This window comes from Sinocyclocheilus rhinocerous, unplaced genomic scaffold, assembly GCF_001515625.1.
Source record: "Sinocyclocheilus rhinocerous isolate Xijiao unplaced genomic scaffold, SAMN03320098_v1.1 scaffold761, whole genome shotgun sequence".
NCBI lineage: Eukaryota > Metazoa > Chordata > Actinopteri > Cypriniformes > Cyprinidae > Sinocyclocheilus > Sinocyclocheilus rhinocerous.
The window spans coordinates 252,952-270,178 of NW_015624419.1; the positions used below are offsets into that span (position 1 = coordinate 252,952).

General features: G+C 36.0%; 2 protein-coding genes and 1 pseudogene across 3 annotated transcripts in view; 1 reads left to right on the forward strand and 2 right to left on the reverse strand.

Annotated features, from left to right (window-relative positions):
* LOC107740534 (uncharacterized aarF domain-containing protein kinase 1-like) overlaps positions 1 to 7,416 on the reverse strand; it is a 128,282-nt gene extending 120,866 nt beyond the window's left edge. Inside the window, 3 exon segments of the mRNA XM_016552985.1 lie at positions 5,658 to 5,741; positions 6,514 to 6,653; positions 7,338 to 7,416. Of these exon segments, the coding sequence (XP_016408471.1) occupies positions 5,658 to 5,741; positions 6,514 to 6,645 (216 nt within the window). The 5' untranslated portion in view covers positions 6,646 to 6,653; positions 7,338 to 7,416.
* Positions 7,417 to 9,992: 2,576 nt separating this feature from the next.
* Positions 9,993 to 10,894, reverse strand: LOC107740561 (SRA stem-loop-interacting RNA-binding protein, mitochondrial-like; annotated as a pseudogene).
* A 177-nt stretch (positions 10,895 to 11,071) lies between these two features.
* LOC107740546 (DNA oxidative demethylase ALKBH1-like) lies at positions 11,072 to 16,682 on the forward strand. Of its 2 annotated transcripts, none has more exons than XM_016553002.1 (6): positions 11,072 to 11,202; positions 12,460 to 12,568; positions 12,815 to 12,977; positions 13,306 to 13,396; positions 14,892 to 15,085; positions 16,171 to 16,682. In XM_016553002.1, exons 1-6 carry the CDS (start codon positions 11,077 to 11,079, stop codon positions 16,598 to 16,600), a joined length of 1,113 nt encoding a protein of 370 aa, XP_016408488.1. In that variant the 5' UTR covers positions 11,072 to 11,076; the 3' UTR covers positions 16,601 to 16,682. The 2 variants fall into 2 exon arrangements, with proteins under 2 accessions (XP_016408488.1, XP_016408479.1); XM_016552993.1 differs by lacking the exon at positions 11,072 to 11,202 and adding an exon at positions 11,552 to 11,682.
* Positions 16,683 to 17,227: the final 545 nt, after the last annotated feature.

Genomic DNA, 17,227 nt, shown 5'->3' on the forward strand with positions numbered 1-17,227 from the left:
ATTTCATTAGTTCAGATCTGGAGATGATAAATGGCACCTGTTGCACTTCGCAAGATAATTATAAACAGTTTTAGAAAGTAACTGCCTAAAACCCCTAGTTACTACCGCCCTCTGATGTAATTGTTTGCCACAAACGGAAGATGCCGCTGATTTATTACTTTAATGCATCAAGCGCGGAAAGGAGTCTTCCCATCCTCAAGTGACCTTTAATGACAACTAACCAAGTCGATGGAAGTGCACGTCACAATTTCAAGCTAAATCAAAGAGAAAATCAAGACCATCAGTGTTTACAAAATCAATTTTATGCTAACTTCAAACAAACCCTGGCTCATTTGCATGTCCGTAGCAGCCCATCTTCCTGGCTGCGATGAAAATACAGTATCGGTGCAACCTAAAAAACGATGATGAATTAGACGTCTAAGAGCACGCCTGAGCTAATGATAATCCGAAGGCGAAAATCTGAGATGACCTTCAGCGAGCACCTGCACATTAATCATCCAGTGATACGGCCAGCATTTCATTACCGGCCCCCGTATGATAAGTGCTTTCTTACACACCTGTGATCTATTACATCGTCGCAATAAACATGATAGTCTAAGTTGGTGGCAGAGCAGAGAGACTTGTGGGTTAGAACGTGGCATAACAGGTGGCCACATCAATAGGCTTGCGAGTCTAAACACACATGCCACATAAAACTGTTCAGTTATAGAGGTGCACATTTATGGACTCGCCGTAAACAGTTCACTCCTTCAGGAAAAGAAAAACATTATTATTATAGCACCTCGGCCACATTCTGTTAGAGTGGCTGTTTTTGACTTTGTTAAGGTCTCTGCCAACAAACACTCCAGGCTTGTTTTTCTCTCCAATACTACAAGCCAAGATGCTGACTTACTTGGAACAACAACCTGTGCGAGGAACAGATTAATCATTTAGACAAGGAGGAAGGGAACGGTTCTAGAGTGAAAGTGAAAAGAAGGGAAGTGGGAAAAGACTGCTTTCTCACATGAACATGTGAGTCTTTTCCCTTAAAAGAATGAGCCAAGGCAAACTCAATCCAAATTCCATTTTTCCCACAATCAGATTACTGTCAATCCTCTTTCTTGCTGCTCGCCAGAGTCAGGAAGTCTCAGCTACATCAACGGGGTGCCACTTCTGAGGTTTTTTTGAATGTTCAAGGAAAGATCACAGAGTCCGACCCAAAGCAGACCCCCAAAATCCTGCTTTTTGTGAGTAACTGGACTCCCAGGGTCAGCTGGAGATCGGGTTTGAGAACTAAAAATCGCAGTTACCTTATTAATGTAGTCTTTAGCAAAGATAAAAAGATGACAATGAGAGAAAATCTCCACTGATGTCCTTTCTGCTTCCGTGAGCTATAGCTGCTCTAACCCTGTAATCAGTCTCAGATCCCGGTAGCGCTCCGCTTCAGCAGGAGGGTCATGAGGAGGACGTTTCGGCTTCTCTGGGGGGCGTCGTGTGGAATAAGCCCTCGCTGAAGTCTAATCTGCTGTGCAAATGCTCCGTGAAGGCTGGTCAAGGACTTTGAGACCTCTGCAAACTCACACTTATTCACAAACATAAACAAATGTACAAGTCAAAAATACAAAAACACACATATGCAAGCAAAATACCAACAACAACAGAAAATTTACCTGTAAACAAACAGTAACTTCATACTATTGCTCAGACAAACTCCCTGGGGAATAGAGGATGATGCTCAGTCATCCTTAAATAAGTGAAAAATCGCACAGTCGACTGTGAAAACAGCCTTGGATACCTTTACAGCAGGTTTAGGGACAGTGATCCGCCTTTTGCCAAACAGACCACTAAAAAAAATCTAGTTTGAACATTTGGCTATGATATAAACCAGGCCACAGTACCTTAACCAGGGGCCTCAATAAAAGAGCAAAAAATATATACATATAATGTACAAATTAAAATCGTAATCATAAAAGTCAACACTATATGCACATGCTCAGTACCAACGCAATGCTGATAACAGAAATAACTGAATTCACTAATTTAACTGATGTTGGTTGACCCAAAATGTAGAAAAGCAAAAGCAATGCAAATGTGCAAAGCAAAATTCAACAATGCAGCTTTGCAGATTTTTGTACTGTAGCTTTCTGTTCATATTGTCCTATCATAAGTAAACAGCAAATCAACTTAAAAATTAAAAATGAAACAGTGATTACAAGTTCATGTCTATATATTTAGCTATCATGTGCAATTATGTGTTTAATTGCATTTGAATAATTGCTTTTAGCATAGTTTTTTCCCAAAATAGGTCTTGACCCACCAGTTCAGAACCACCCATTTACAGAGAGGATTCTGACACATTTCAACACTTTATATCTGTGATATTCACACAATGATTCACATCATCTCCTCAGACTGTTCGGAGGGTAATCGGTCAGCCACGATGGGACACATATCCTCTCCTCAACGAAGACCCCACACAGGGTAGGAGATTATACAGCTAGACTATTTTCTGAGCAGTGGGTAGAAAAAGTGCATTTTACAGCAGAGCCTCACAGCGCCAGGGAAAACAGATTACCTCCGTTTGTGCTCCAATGCCTGTCTGACAGCGGCAGCGCCTGGTACACCTGCCCTCCAACTTTGAGTGCATGCATTATTCAGCATCGCTAGAGCTCTGCGTGCCACCGGTGTTGTCGTCTAAAACTGCAGGCGTCCATGTGCCGTAATCAAAGCAGGCCGGAGAGCAGTTTGTCTTGCTGCGATATCCTGCAGTTTCTACATGATAGTTTTTGAGAAACTAGGAGGGGAGGGAGGTGGCTCTAGTTTCCAGATTCACCTTCATTTTTGTGGTTTACCTAAACTCGCTAGTTCAGACCTATACGCGCCCTCCAGAAGCTTGCATTCTGCAAGTGAACGACGCCTCGTGGTGCCATCCCAAAGGTCTGCTAAATGACTAAATGTAAATGGTTTAGGTACTATAACTGCTGCTGGTAGTCATTTTAAACTAAAACTACAAAGTGTAAATAAATATTAATAATAATAAAAAAATCTAATTTAATTCATAATTGAGTTAATCTGTTACTTTACTTAACAAATATAATAATTAGAAATATAATAAATTATATTCACTATAAATAATATTAAATGTTTAATTAAATACTTAAATTAAGAAATCGTATGCAATGCGGCATTGTCTGGGGTGGCACGATACCCTTTTTTCAGAACCGATCCCGATCCGATACCAAAAGTTCTGAGTATAATTATATTCACTATAAATAATATTAAATGTTTAATTAAATACTTCAATTAAGAAATCGTATGCAATGCGGCATTGTCTGAGACCAATAAAATTATGAAATAATGCAGAGAAATTGCTCTCTGCTTATCAGCATGGATTTATACTAGGGTGGCACAATACCATTTTTTCAGAACCGATCCCGATCAGATACCAAAAGTTCTGAGTATCGGACAATATTGATACGATACCAGCACAGTTTTTTTTTTTTTTTCTATACCTCAGTGTGTGTTGACCTGATCATCACTCTTATAATTATATATAATAAATATGCAATAAATTAAATACATTTCTTTTACATTCATAGCACAGTAATGAGGCAGCAACATATGATAGATAAGACAGAACAAGAAAGGCTAAACTAGGTTAATTATAATAGGATATGTGGATATTTCAGCAGCAAAAGTTACTCTACAAAACTGATGAGTTCACAATAATTTGATAAAATCTAAACATTTAGAGAAAAAAACATTATTTAGTGGGGGGAAAAATAAAAGTAAATAATAGGTGTAATCTGGTAAAATGTTACAAATTGCTCTTTGTATTGTAAAATACATTCATGGAAAACAAGTAAATATAATTATATATAAATATATGCAATAAATTAAAAACATTTATTTTACATTTATAGCACAGTAATGAGGCAGCAACATATAATCGAAAGGCGTTTCAGAAAGGCGGGGCATAGAGGAGAAACAATAATGTACAGTATGTGGAAAATAATGTTTTTTTAACCTTAAACCGCATAAACACATTGCATTACACCAAATACACAAAATAATGTTCTTTTTAGCAACGTCATATGACCCCTTTAAATATTCATCTGTACCTCACATTAAACTATGGAACGTTCTCAGAACACCTGAAATATAGTGCACGGAAACTTTATAGTGCTTTATAATGTTTTTGGAAACTCCAACTGTGGACCCAATGATTTCTTGCTCCCCAGGAATACTTTCTAAGTAGTCCATTTTGCCACCTTTGACTGCTAATTATGTGCCAGCACAGTGGGAGAAACAAGGGGAAATGCATGTGAATCTGTCATGGAATATCCAACAGCAAAGATTATATGGCGGAAGAAGCATGGGAATGTCAGATCTATAGGTCTTAGACTGGATAAGCCAAACTGTGTTTCAAGAATTGGGTATTTAGTGTAGAAGACAATAGCTCATGGACTCAACGGTCAAAGCATCTGTCAAAGCGCATTTTTAACAGACCAAACCAACTTGCTGCAGACAGTCAGCATATAGGCTTAAGTTCAATGATATGGAAATAAATCAAACTAAATATTAAATTTTAAAGTAACTTTTTGTCTATTCAATGCTTTACTCATGTCACAGTAAAAAAATATTTTTTAATTATCTTCAAAGACATTAAAATCAATTGCCGGCCCTAATATAAACATTCTATACCAGAATGATCATATCGGAGAACAGCACCCTATCCTCCGCACCCGGGCCTGGCAGAGAGTGCATCTGGCTCGGACCCTGCTCTTCAGGGTTCAGCGCTTCCCTCCAGCGGCTGCCATCAGCGCTCAGACTCACACACACAGGTGAGAGACTGCAACCTTTCCCTGCTCCAGCTGTTTAACTGTACCTGACGGAGCTGTTCAAATGGCCTTTATACACAGGGGTGGAAATGGCACAAGAATTATTGCCTGGCATTTGCAGCTATGATCCTACAAACAGCAAAGCAGATTGTTTAGGGTGTTTTAAGATGTTTTTAATTTAATGGTGTGTTTTGAAAGCCCGCTCAATGCATCAATAATGAGATTGCATGTTGATTATTGACTTACATGCCATCATATTACTTTGAGTAATGTGTTGGCTTGGATGACATTTAATCAAATACAATTGCTTACTAAAGTACATGTAATTTAAGATTACATAAACACACACAAAATGCAGAAGCAAAAATCGATGTGTATGTGCAAGGTTATGACTAAAAATCATGGAGCCTGCAACAATAATTCTTATGGGTTAGTGGAATATCACAATAAATATTCCTGAAATGCACACTGCTTATGTCATTATATACCCATATATACATAGTAGCCATTTATGAGTGTTCTTGGCCTTTTCTGGACCTCTTGGAAGCAAACTCTGCGGTTCACAGAAGCAGCACATATTTAGTGCACTCTATGGCAAAAGTGCTCATTCATCTCTATGAAAATTCTTTTACAGGACCACAATATTCCTTTCTTGAAATTAGGATTTTCAAGAAAAATTTCTATGTCAGAGCCCAGGGACCCCTACTTTTCTAGCTACACTCCACTTTCCTCTAAAATAAGTGCAAAAGCCCAAAATAAATGAAATAAAAAGGAAAAATGTCCACACAGCAGATATTCCTAGATATAACCTATCACCACTGAGACAAAAAGTTTTACCTTTGATTTGACAGCCCAGTACTCTTCTGTCCCATACTGTACATCTCTGAGAGTGGTGAGGTAGTCATAACTGATGACAGCCGTCTGAAAACATTCATTTCAGAGACAAAGAACAAAACTATGAATAAAAATCTGCACAATAGAGATAGAACAATACATTTAAAATATTCAGAAAAAAATGCAAATACAGTGTGATTTACTTACAGTGACTCAAACGCAGTCGTTTTTAAGTAGTATTTAAGAATTATTCAAAAATATTAAATAAGTGATGAAAAAAGGACAGTGGGGAACAAAAGGGCAATTTTTTCACATCAGTTCAAACTGTCAATTCATAACTCTGATTCATAAATTCAAGTTATCACTCAAAAAACTAGCATACTGTGAAAATCTCAACAGTTAAAATACTCTTAAATAAAAGTAAATAAAAGTGATTTTGTGTACCATGATACAGCGATATATCAGATGGTAAAATCTTATTTAAATATGATTTCAGTAATATGATACTACATAATTACCATGTTTATTTACTATGGAATTAACATGGTACTGCAAAAGATACAATGGTTTTACCATGGTACATTTCAAAGAAAAAGAAGAAAACTGTGAATAAATATCTGCACACTAGACAGGACAATGCATTTAAAATATGCTGTATTTGCATTTTATTTTATATATATTTTTAAGTAATTTACTTACTGTGATTCAAGCATGAGTATTAAAAATATTTAATATTAAATTTATATTTAATAAATTATTTAATATAAAAGTAATATTTATTATTAAAACGTTTTCAAAGGGATTAAAACTTTAATGAACTCAAAGTATTAAATGAAAAAATAATAATAATCATATTTACTGTTGCAGCTGCCCTCCCAAATCTGATGATGCTGAGATCATTGAAGTCCACATTTTTGCTGTACAAGTAGAATCCTGACGATGCGAACACTGCAGTGGCTACAGATGATACCTTCAGCAGTCGAACAGCCATGTGAGGAGCTGCAAAAACAGAGATCCATCACCATCATCACTGAGCAGCTGCCTCTGTAGTAAGTACTGTATATACAAAACATCAGCTAAGTTTAAAAAAACATTAAAATCAAGCTTAGACTTTGATAACTAATTATTTCCTTTCTCATATTTCATATTTGTGTACTGTATTCCCATACATAATAGTTTGCAAATAACAATTAAATCATTAATTATTATATACTAATATTTTCAAAAAATAATACACAGTAAACAATACACAGTAATCACTAATAAAGTGTTATTTAATTTGCTGTTGATAAAGTATTGGGCGTGATACCAAGGTTGTTGCGTCACTGGTTTTGACCATGTGAGATGGTCATGAAAACTAATAAATGAACCGGATTACACAATTGAAGAAATATGACGATATTTATCAAATGTATGAATAAGTTAAATGAAACACCGCCACTACACATTTAAACAAAGGAAATCGAAGCACGAGTGAACCCGTTTCATTCATAACTTCAGTCGGTGTAGTGAAAGACGCGGTCAGCTGATCACACATAACGTTTGTTACACAAGCGCTTGCGTAACACACAGAGAGAATATAACAAAATAACCGCCACCGTTTTATTGCATGATGCATGATGAGTTAATAACTGTGGTTATTGGAGTATTTTCAGAGAATCACAAAACAGCTGATTGATTTACCTTCATTGACTCACGCTGTCATCCAGTAACCGGTGTCGCACTGTGACCTTTCAACTCTGGCGTCTCTGTTGACAACGCAACGTGCGTGGCGTGCAATGCATCATGGTCATTGTAGTTTACAATTATATTCAGTCAATAGTGGAAAAATACCTATCTGTGCCATTTAAAAATTAACCTTAAATATTAAATATTATAAGCTATTAATCTATTTTCAAGCGTGTGAGAAACCAACACAGCTATGATTTATTTAACTACACAAATACATTCTCATGATTGAAAATTAATTTTAACATTTTCAGATAAGTACCACACCATTAAATTATGGTAAGTGGATGCAAGTACAAAAATTAATGACCATATCCCATTTTTAATCAAATTATATAACTGAGCAGATGTTCACAGCAATAAAACGCAAAATGATTTCCACCACATTCTTCTTACAGAGAACTTCAGGCAACAGATATATTTTAAAACGTAAACACATTATATAGGCCTACACTTTTTCTTTCAGGTGAAGAAGACAGGGTAGTGATGGAGCGTGACAAGATTTAACATGACATGAGCTCGGACAGATAATGTGACCGGAAACATTAGCAAAGTCATCCTAGATGCAGCCTTGATTAACCTCTAAATAAATTAACAACACTGATTAAATGTTTCATGCATTTGCATAACCTAAGCTTTTCATAAAACACTCACGTTATCACTCACCTATTACATGTAAAAGTAATAAGGAATTAAAGCTGGAATCAGTCTCTGCACTGCTAGTGTCATCTAGCAGGACAACAAAAAGTAACGTTTTCAAACAACATTAGCAAATGCCTCCCCCAATTCAAACGTCACAAACACAGCTCTTACAGGTCAATTAAAGTGAAGACATGTATCAACAAGTAAAAGTAGTCAATTTTCAATAAAAAGTCCAACATATTAGGAACACTTTTAACTTGAAGTTTAGCTTGCGGAGAAGAAACTCCACAAATTCTTCTTATAGATGAAACCCAAATAGATGAATTTCATAAAATTCCTCCATTTTATAAAAACACTGCCAATGTATACCCTTGTTTTACTCCATTGTCTGTCTCTGTGTGTATTTTGGCAAGTCTTTGATTTTTCCTCTTTTGTGGATTTAGTGGTGGGTCGCATACCCCTTCAAATTTTGCTTGCACTTCAAGAAATATAAATTTATTTTTCCAAACCAGCCAACAAACACCCTCTGGCCCATCCTGTTACATCAGCCACACCCCAGACTGTCGCCATTGGCTGCGCGAATAATATATAAATTGACAGGCAGGTAAGACATCCTATCATTGCATTCGGACCGAATGCAACGATTGGGCAAACATTTTACGGTCTTGAGCCCTCCACAGAAGATTGATATTTTTTTAATTTAGATAATTTTAACTATTGATTGCATTCAGGATGTGAAGAGACTTTCCCCCATTATAACAAAAATTTTCCTGGAAAAAAAAAAAAAAACATTTAGAGAGCGATTTTTTAATTTTTTTGCAAAAGGCAAAATGCTGAAGTACACACAAAAATGAGTAGACTGACAAAGAAAAGCCAACTGTAACCAAGACAGCAAATGACTTTCCAAATTTTTATTTTATTTGAAAAAAAAGCACCAGACAATACAATGACAATCAACACTCATTATAGTTTGGCTTCTGAAAAACAAATATGCCCAGTGAAGAGACATCCACAATAAATACAATTATGTGTTACTGAAGACAATTGACGCTTGAAATCAGATCATTCCTGATGTCTTCTTCAGATGTCTTCTGCTGGAATTAAAGCTGGAATCAGTCTCTGCACTGCTAGTGTCATCTAGCAGGACAACAAAAAGTAACGTTTTCAAACAACATTAGCAAATGCCTCCCCCAATTCAAATGTCACAAAACACAGCTCTTACAGGTCAATTAAAGTGAAGACATGTATCAACAAGTAAAAGTAGTCAACTTTCAATAAAAAGTCCAACATATTAGGAACACTTTTAACTTGAAGTTTAGCTTGCGGAGAAGAAACTCCACAAATTCTTCTTATAGATGAAACCCAAATAGATGAATTTCATAAAATTCCTCCATTTTATAAAAACACTGCCAATGTATACCCTTGTTTTACTCCATTGTCTGTCTCTGTGTGTATTTTGGCAAGTCTTTGATTTTTCCTCTTTTGTGGATTTAGTGGTGGGTCGCATACCCCTTCAAATTTTGCTTGCACTTCAAGAAATATAAATTTATTTTTCCAAACCAGCCAACAAACACCCTCTGGCCCATCCTGTTACATCAGCCACACCCCAGACTGTCGCCATTGGCTGCGCGAATAATATATAAATTGACAGGCAGGTAAGACATCCTATCATTGCATTCGGACCGAATGCAACGATTGGGCAAACATTTTACGGTCTTGAGCCCTCCACAGAAGATTGATATTTTTTTAATTTAGATAATTTTAACTATTGATTGCATTCAGGATGTGAAGAGACTTTCCCCCATTATAACAAAAATTTTCCTGGAAAAAAAAAAAAAACATTTAGAGGGCGATTTTTGAATTTTTTTGCAAAAGGCAAAATGCTTAAGTACACACAAAAATGAGTAGACTGACAAAGAAAAGCCAACTGTAACCAAGACAGCAAATGACTTTCCAAATTTTTATTTTATTTGAAAAAAAAGCACCAGACAATACAATGACAATCAACACTCATTATAGTTTGGCTTCTGAAAAACAAATATGCCCAGTGAAGAGACATCCACAATAAATACAATTATGTGTTACTGAAGACAATTGACGCTTGAAATCAGATCATTCCTGATGTCTTCTTCAGATGTCTTCTGCTTCTTTGTTTGACTTTCTTCCAGAAAACGGCTTTCTGTTTTTTTGCACCTGGAGCTGCATTAAAAGAAAAATAGAAAATAATATTTTTGATGCAGATGTTCAAAATAAAACATTTACCAGAGACATCTATGGCTACTTCATGTAGTTTCCAAATGGACACTCACCTTTGCTCCTTCAATGATGTGAGGATCCTTTTGTAATGCATTCTGCAGTCCTTCCTCTGTAGTGAACCCTATCCAGCAAAACCCCCTATGAAAACCTGTCTCTTTATCCTGTTAGACAAGAGAAATCATCTCAGCACTACAGCCTTTTAACAAGATGAAACATTATATCTTCGTGCATTCTAAGACCTTATACTTACAAATGGCAGTAGACACTTCTTCACCTGGCCAAACTGCCCAAAATATTATTTAATGTCCCCTGAAACCGTGCAATAACATACATTAGACAATTATTTGTTTTACATGCAAAACATTACATTCCATACTAGCAAAGATGCTTCGGAGTTAAGGATAAGGACAATGACATTTAATTTACGTGCATGCTTAATATTCATTTAATCTGATGTAAAATCATTGATTGAATTTCATCCTTTACTCACTCGTAGCGACGGTCCATGGTACTTTTGATACAAACACTTCAAACACTTTCTTGCCTGCTGCTGTCGCCGCCATGTTTCGTCCTTGCGAATGAAGCTGACGGTGACCCCGACCACGTGACCAGAAGAATACATGCTTATTCCATTAATCTATACAATTAAGAAACTTAAAATAATGCATTACGATACATTTTATGTTCATAATTGTTTTTTTGTTTTTTTTGCATTATATAATAAATATGTCTAAATCAAATCGCAGATTTGTGTCGTTGACGTCAGAAGTAGAAAGGTCACAAGATGACGGCAAAGATGGCAGCCTCCATAGTGGAGCATGGAGAAGATGCTTTCAGAAAATTGTTCAAGTTTTACAAGAGGAGAAATCCTCCTCCGGACTACAGTGAGGTCCTTAATTTCTCCAAACCTTGTAATGACAAGGTGAGTCATTCAGTTCTGAAGAATATTTCCGTATTCGTTAACTTTATGACTCGTAGCGACGGTCCATGGTACTTGGTACAAACACTTCAAACGCTTTCTTGCCTGCTGCTGTCGCCGCCATGTTTCGTCCTTGCGAATGAAGCTGACGGTGACCCCGACCACGTGACCAGAAGAATACATGCTTATTCCATTAATCTATACAATTAAGAAACTTAAAATAATGCATTACGATACATTTTATGTTCATAATTGTTTTTTTGTTTTTTTTGCATTATATAATAAATATGTCTAAATCAAATCGCAGATTTGTGTCGTTGACGTCAGAAGTAGAAAGGTCACAAGATGACGGCAAAGATGGCAGCCTCCATAGTGGAGCATGGAGAAGATGCTTTCAGAAAATTGTTCAAGTTTTACAAGAGGAGAAATCCTCCTCCGGACTACAGTGAGGTCCTTAATTTCTCCAAACCTTGTAATGACAAGGTGAGTCATTCAGTTCTGAAGAATATTTCCGTATTCGTTAACTTTATGACGCTATAAGTCATTCCTAAACTGTGTATAGTATTATTGATATTAATCAGTTATTAGAACATTTGATTAGCTGTATTTATTTACTAATCTGACTATGTGCAATGTTTATTAAAACAGAGCTTATAATGACAAGGTGAGCCATTCAGACTTGATGAATATTGCCATATACGTGTTTTATGACGTCTTTACTTAACTGTGTATATTATTGTTATTATTTACCCGTTGTCAGAATATTTTATGACTTAGATTTATTAACTAATTTGGCTATGAACTATGTTTATTGGCTAATTCTGGCATCAAATGTAATATTAGATGCTTCTGAAGAATATTTCCGTATTCGTTAACTTTATGACGCTATAAGTCATTCTAAACTGTGTATAGTATTATTGATATTAATCAGTTATTAGAACATTTGATTAGCCGTATTTATTTACTAATCTGACTATGTGCAATGTTTATTAAAACAGAGCTTATAATGACAAGGTGAGCCATTCAGACTTGATGAATATTGCCATATACGTGTTTTATGACGTCTTTACTTAACTGTGTATATTATTGTTATTATTTACCCGTTGTCAGAATATTTTATGACTTAGATTTATTAACTAATTTGGCTATGAACTATGTTTATTGGCTAATTCTGGCATCAAATGTAATATTAGATGCATACAGAACTTGGCACAAATTCAGTTTTGGCCTTTTAATCATCAAAATTGTCTGCTTTGCTAGGTTTTTGCCTGTGAACTTAACTCCACTCCTATAAGCGAGGAAGATGTTTCCAAAGCTGGTCTTCGGCCGGTAAAAGACTGGAGGGCATTTGGTCTTCATGGATATCCAGGTATGGTTTAGAAAGGCTGGTGGCAGTTTCGAATAATGAACAATCTGGATGTTCTCCAGAATGTACAGAATTTTATGGATTTAATGGATATTCTATGTGATTATGTCGAGTGATTATGTCAATATATAACACAGAACACTGTATAAAACATGTTGCTCCTTGACATGTTGTTATGGGAATCTTCCTTGTCTTCCTATTTACTTTTGATGAGGTTAAATTAATTATATTGTCACTGTTGGAATGCAGGGTTTATCTTTATATCCAACCCATTCCTGCCGGGTTCTCAGCAGTACTGGGTAAAGCAGTGTTTGAAGATCTATCCACAGAAACCCAACGTGTGTAACCTGGATATGCATATGTCATCTGTGGAGACTGAAAACATCTGGGGAAAAAGTATAGATGTTATCCGGTAAGTTTCTGCCTTGCATTGGCAACTTAGTAGAATATAATTTTATTGTATATTATTTCTGTGCATTTTTTTTTTTAGAATAAAACCTATGTTATATATGTGTATTTTGAGTGTATTCATCCTCTACTGAGCATTTTCCATCCCTGTAGATGCTTTCCTTGTGGCTAGGTCTGTTGTAATTTTACTGGGACCTAGATGGTAGATTTCAGCATTTGCTGTTTGTTAAGACCCTCTTTATCTCAAAACATTTGTGTAAATGGTTTGTGCTCCTACACTGTGATCCATCTCACACCGTTCCTTATCTGAATGAGTCTGTGTATTCTTGCAGGAGGAAAGGCTGTGGGAAAAGAGAGCCCAAAACTCTGCTAGAAAAACTGCGCTGGGTAACACTGGGTTACCACTATGATTGGAACTCCAAGGTACGACATTCACTCTCTAATGTGCTTTTTACATGCTTTAGCTGTGCGTCTAACACTAAATTTCATTTTATTTTTATTTGAATAATGTAATTTTATCAATAAGTATAACCATGTAACAATGATATTAAAGAATCCTGTAAAAAGTATCAGAGTTTCCACCGTTAGCATATTAGAATGTTTTCTGATGGATCATGACACTGAAGAAAATTTCTATCAAATAAAAACAGCCTTGGTCAGCATAAAACATTAAAAATAGACTTTTTAAGGGTAGTGTACAGTAGGTATGTTTTATAATTAGTCTAAACATTACCAATTACCAGTTATAGTTATCATACTTTTATTAAATTATTATTGTTAGTATATTTACTTATTTATTTTAATGCATGTATTTTATTTATTTATTTTATTACCTTTTTGTTGTTGTTGTTGCAAAAATAAGTACTTTACTATGGAGCCTACTGTTTTTCAAAGAGAGGGAGAAAACATTTTCCTGGATCTTATTAGTGTTGTTGTTGTTGCAAAAATAAGTACTTTACTATGGAGCCTATTGTTTTTCAAAGAGAGGGAGAAAACATTTTCCTGGATCTTATTAGCATTATTTGCTCCTTTCAGGACATTTCATCTCTAATTGTACAGGCCTGTCTCATTTATATGCTAATTACATAAAAGTGTTTAGTCTTCTGTCCTATTAAATCAGTCAGGAGGTGCACACCGGATTCATTAGCTCTGATGTTAGTTTGACACCGCCGAACGTCGGTGGATTTTAAGCAGACACTCTTTCCTTCTCCCTTTAAGTAGAACTGAAGGCTGAGGCATTCACCCCGCTCGGATCAGACGCGTAAGCCGCTAATTCAGCTCTTTCGAGAGGCTGTGTTCATATGATTGTCCATTGATTACACTTTCATGCATAACCGCTGACAATGACCCACTGCTAAAGCCACAGAGGAGAAAGAATGCTGCAAAAGCTCTTTTAACAATTATGTCACTCATGATGTTAGTCATATTTGCATTTTGCCACAATGACAAAACATCCCATTTTTTACATTTCATGATAAAAGGGCATCAACTTATTTATGCAGTGGAATAAACAAAAAAGGTAAATGTGAAAATGTTTTTATTTCAGTTTATATCTCATAATTCTCACATTTCTTCTTACTATTGAGAGTTTATTGTCAAAAAAGTCTGAAATGTGAAACCCATAGTTGTGAGAGAAAGTCGCAATTACCTTTTTTTTATTTTTTTTTTTTTTATTCTGTTTCGTAAATAAGCTTCCATACATCAGGGTGGTATGGCCTACTGTGTTATTGATCTAGATTAGCTATTGTGCCCTTGAGCAAGGAATTTAACCCTAGCTTACCTGTACTGTAAGTCACTTTGAATAAAAGCGACTGCTAAATGACTACCTAAAATAAAAGGCCTACTCCTATAATAAAAGGTAATTAACTCCATTGTACTATCATGAAGCATACTATTATGCCATACTTTCGTTCTGCAGACTTACTCTCCAGACCACTACACTCCCTTCCCCAAGGAACTTCACTCGCTTTCTCACAAAGTGGCAGCAGCCTGTGGCTTTCCTGGCTTTAACGCAGAGGCGGGCATTCTCAACTACTACCGAGCTGATTCCTCGCTTGGAATCCATGTTGACGAATCAGAGCTCGACCATACCCGACCTTTGTTGTCTTTCAGGTGAGGAATATGTATTGCTCAAATTTTAGCTCCATATACCAACTTATATTACTTATGAGTGTGGAAGTCATGGGATTAATTAACAAGGATGTGCTGGGCAATTTCATGTTTTGTGCTTCAAATTAAGACAGAAAGCTTAGAACTAGTACATCATTCTGAAGAAGAAAAAATGCGCATTACGCCACCATTCAAATGTTTGCAGTCAAAGATTTTTTTTTTAGAATAAATATTCAGAAAGGATGCATTATTTTCATCAAAAGCGGCAATATAAATGATGTTCCTTTGAACTTTCTATTCATCAAAATAATCTGGAAAATATAATATTTTTGCTTCAACAAAAGCATTAAGCAGCACAAACATTTTCAACATTAATAATAATAAGAAGAAGAAATGTTACTTGAGCACTAAACCAGCATATAAAAATGATTATGAAACACTGAAAATTCCGTTTCACAGAAATGAATTACATTTTGTAAATTACATTTTTTTTTAATTGTAATAATATTTCACAATATTACTGTTACTGTATTTTTGATCAAACAAATGTAGACTTGAGCATAAGATAATTTTTTCAAAAACATAAAAAAAAAATTTTTTTACTGACTCCACAAACTTTTGAATGTTACTGCATGTATTTTATTATTTCTGTTCTGCTATACATAATAATGGAATGAAGTTTTAGTCATAAAAGCATGTTAACTAGTGAGTATGAATTAAACTGTAATTTCAACATTTAAAGTTCAAACTTTTTTTTCATTTTATTTTATTTAAAATTAATTTATGAGCAACACCTTTTTTGGCCATGATTCTTTAACTGACTCAAATCTTAAAGTCAGGATGGACTTATATATATATATATGATTTTTTTTTTTTTGTAGTGTTTGAATAGCGATTCCCAGAAAATAATGGTCATTATGACATGATGGTGATGTTCATCTGCATTAATACAATCTTTCCGACGTAACTGGAAGGCAGCATTGGTGATTGGAGATAGAGGTTGTCAATGTCTAATATTACTTAAAAACTAAAGTGCATGTAGCATCTTTTCCATACAGCATAAGTACCCTTTTGTCCTTTGATGTTAGTTTTGGGCAGACTGCTGTTTTCCTGTTGGGTGGGACTAATAGGGAAGACCGGCCCACTGCCATGTTCATGAACAGCGGTGACGTAATGGTGATGTCAGGACCCAGCCGCCTACTGTATCACGCAGTACCCTGCATCGTCCCCGCCCCCGCTGGAAGCGTGCTGCCACCCTGCCTGGGCCAGAGACTAGAGACGGAGGCACAGGACGATGACATCATCCAAAGCGTGTCAGAAGAGGATTGGGAAGTTTGCTCCTGGTACTTGCAGACGTCTCGGGTAAATGTGACCGTTCGACAAGTACTTGCTTCTGGTCAGACCTTTCCAAGTTCACAGGCATCACATTTGTCAACAGACAGCTGTGAGAAATCAGAGGAAGGAACTCAAAAAAATAAGAAGAGGAAAAGCGAATCAGGCTATGAGCGTGACGCCTAACGTGCCTGTTTTGAATGTCATCCAAGTTTTATTTATGTAAAATGCACCTGGTATTAAAAATTGTACATATAACTTCAGATAAATGCATTGTTGTGATCACTTCCCAGATAATGACTCTTCGTTCCAGAGCAGGGGCCCGTTCTTCGTACGTCGCTTATTACATCCGAGATTAAATGTCACATCCAAGATGATATCATCGCACTAATCAGGAATCTGGCTAATTCGGTTCTTTGAACGCACCTGTTGTTGATGATTAGTATGGCTGGATTGAGTTATCTGAGATAATTGCGCGTTCATGGGTTGGTTTAAAAGGGGCTATGTATCGATACTCGAAACCACGATCAGCAATGCAGCGATTGGCTGGCGGCAAGACAGCAACGTAATGACATCATTTCATTAAAAAAGACACCTGACGGAAAAACTTGACAAATTTCTGGACTTTTATAAGGAAACAGCCAAGCGAACAAAACTACATAAATGTTATAATAGATAAATGAAATGTGCACTGATTTTATTTTATTTTTATTTGCGACGTACGAAGAACGGGCCCCAGGTGTTGCAAATACGCAACCACTTATGCATCAAGTCAACTCGGCTTAAAGCGTAGTTCTAAATTTTACCCTGTCA

Excerpts from the sequence above, each read along its gene's own strand:
- LOC107740546 (XM_016553002.1), top strand. The coding sequence starts at position 11,077 with ATGGCAGCCTCCATAGTGGAGCATGGAGAAGATGCTTTCAGAAAATTG. Across the intron at positions 11,203-12,459 it reads CCAAACCTTGTAATGACAAG|GTTTTTGCCTGTGAACTTAA; the intron begins GTGAGTCATTCA and ends CTGCTTTGCTAG. Across the intron at positions 12,569-12,814 it reads TGGTCTTCATGGATATCCAG|GGTTTATCTTTATATCCAAC; the intron begins GTATGGTTTAGA and ends GTTGGAATGCAG.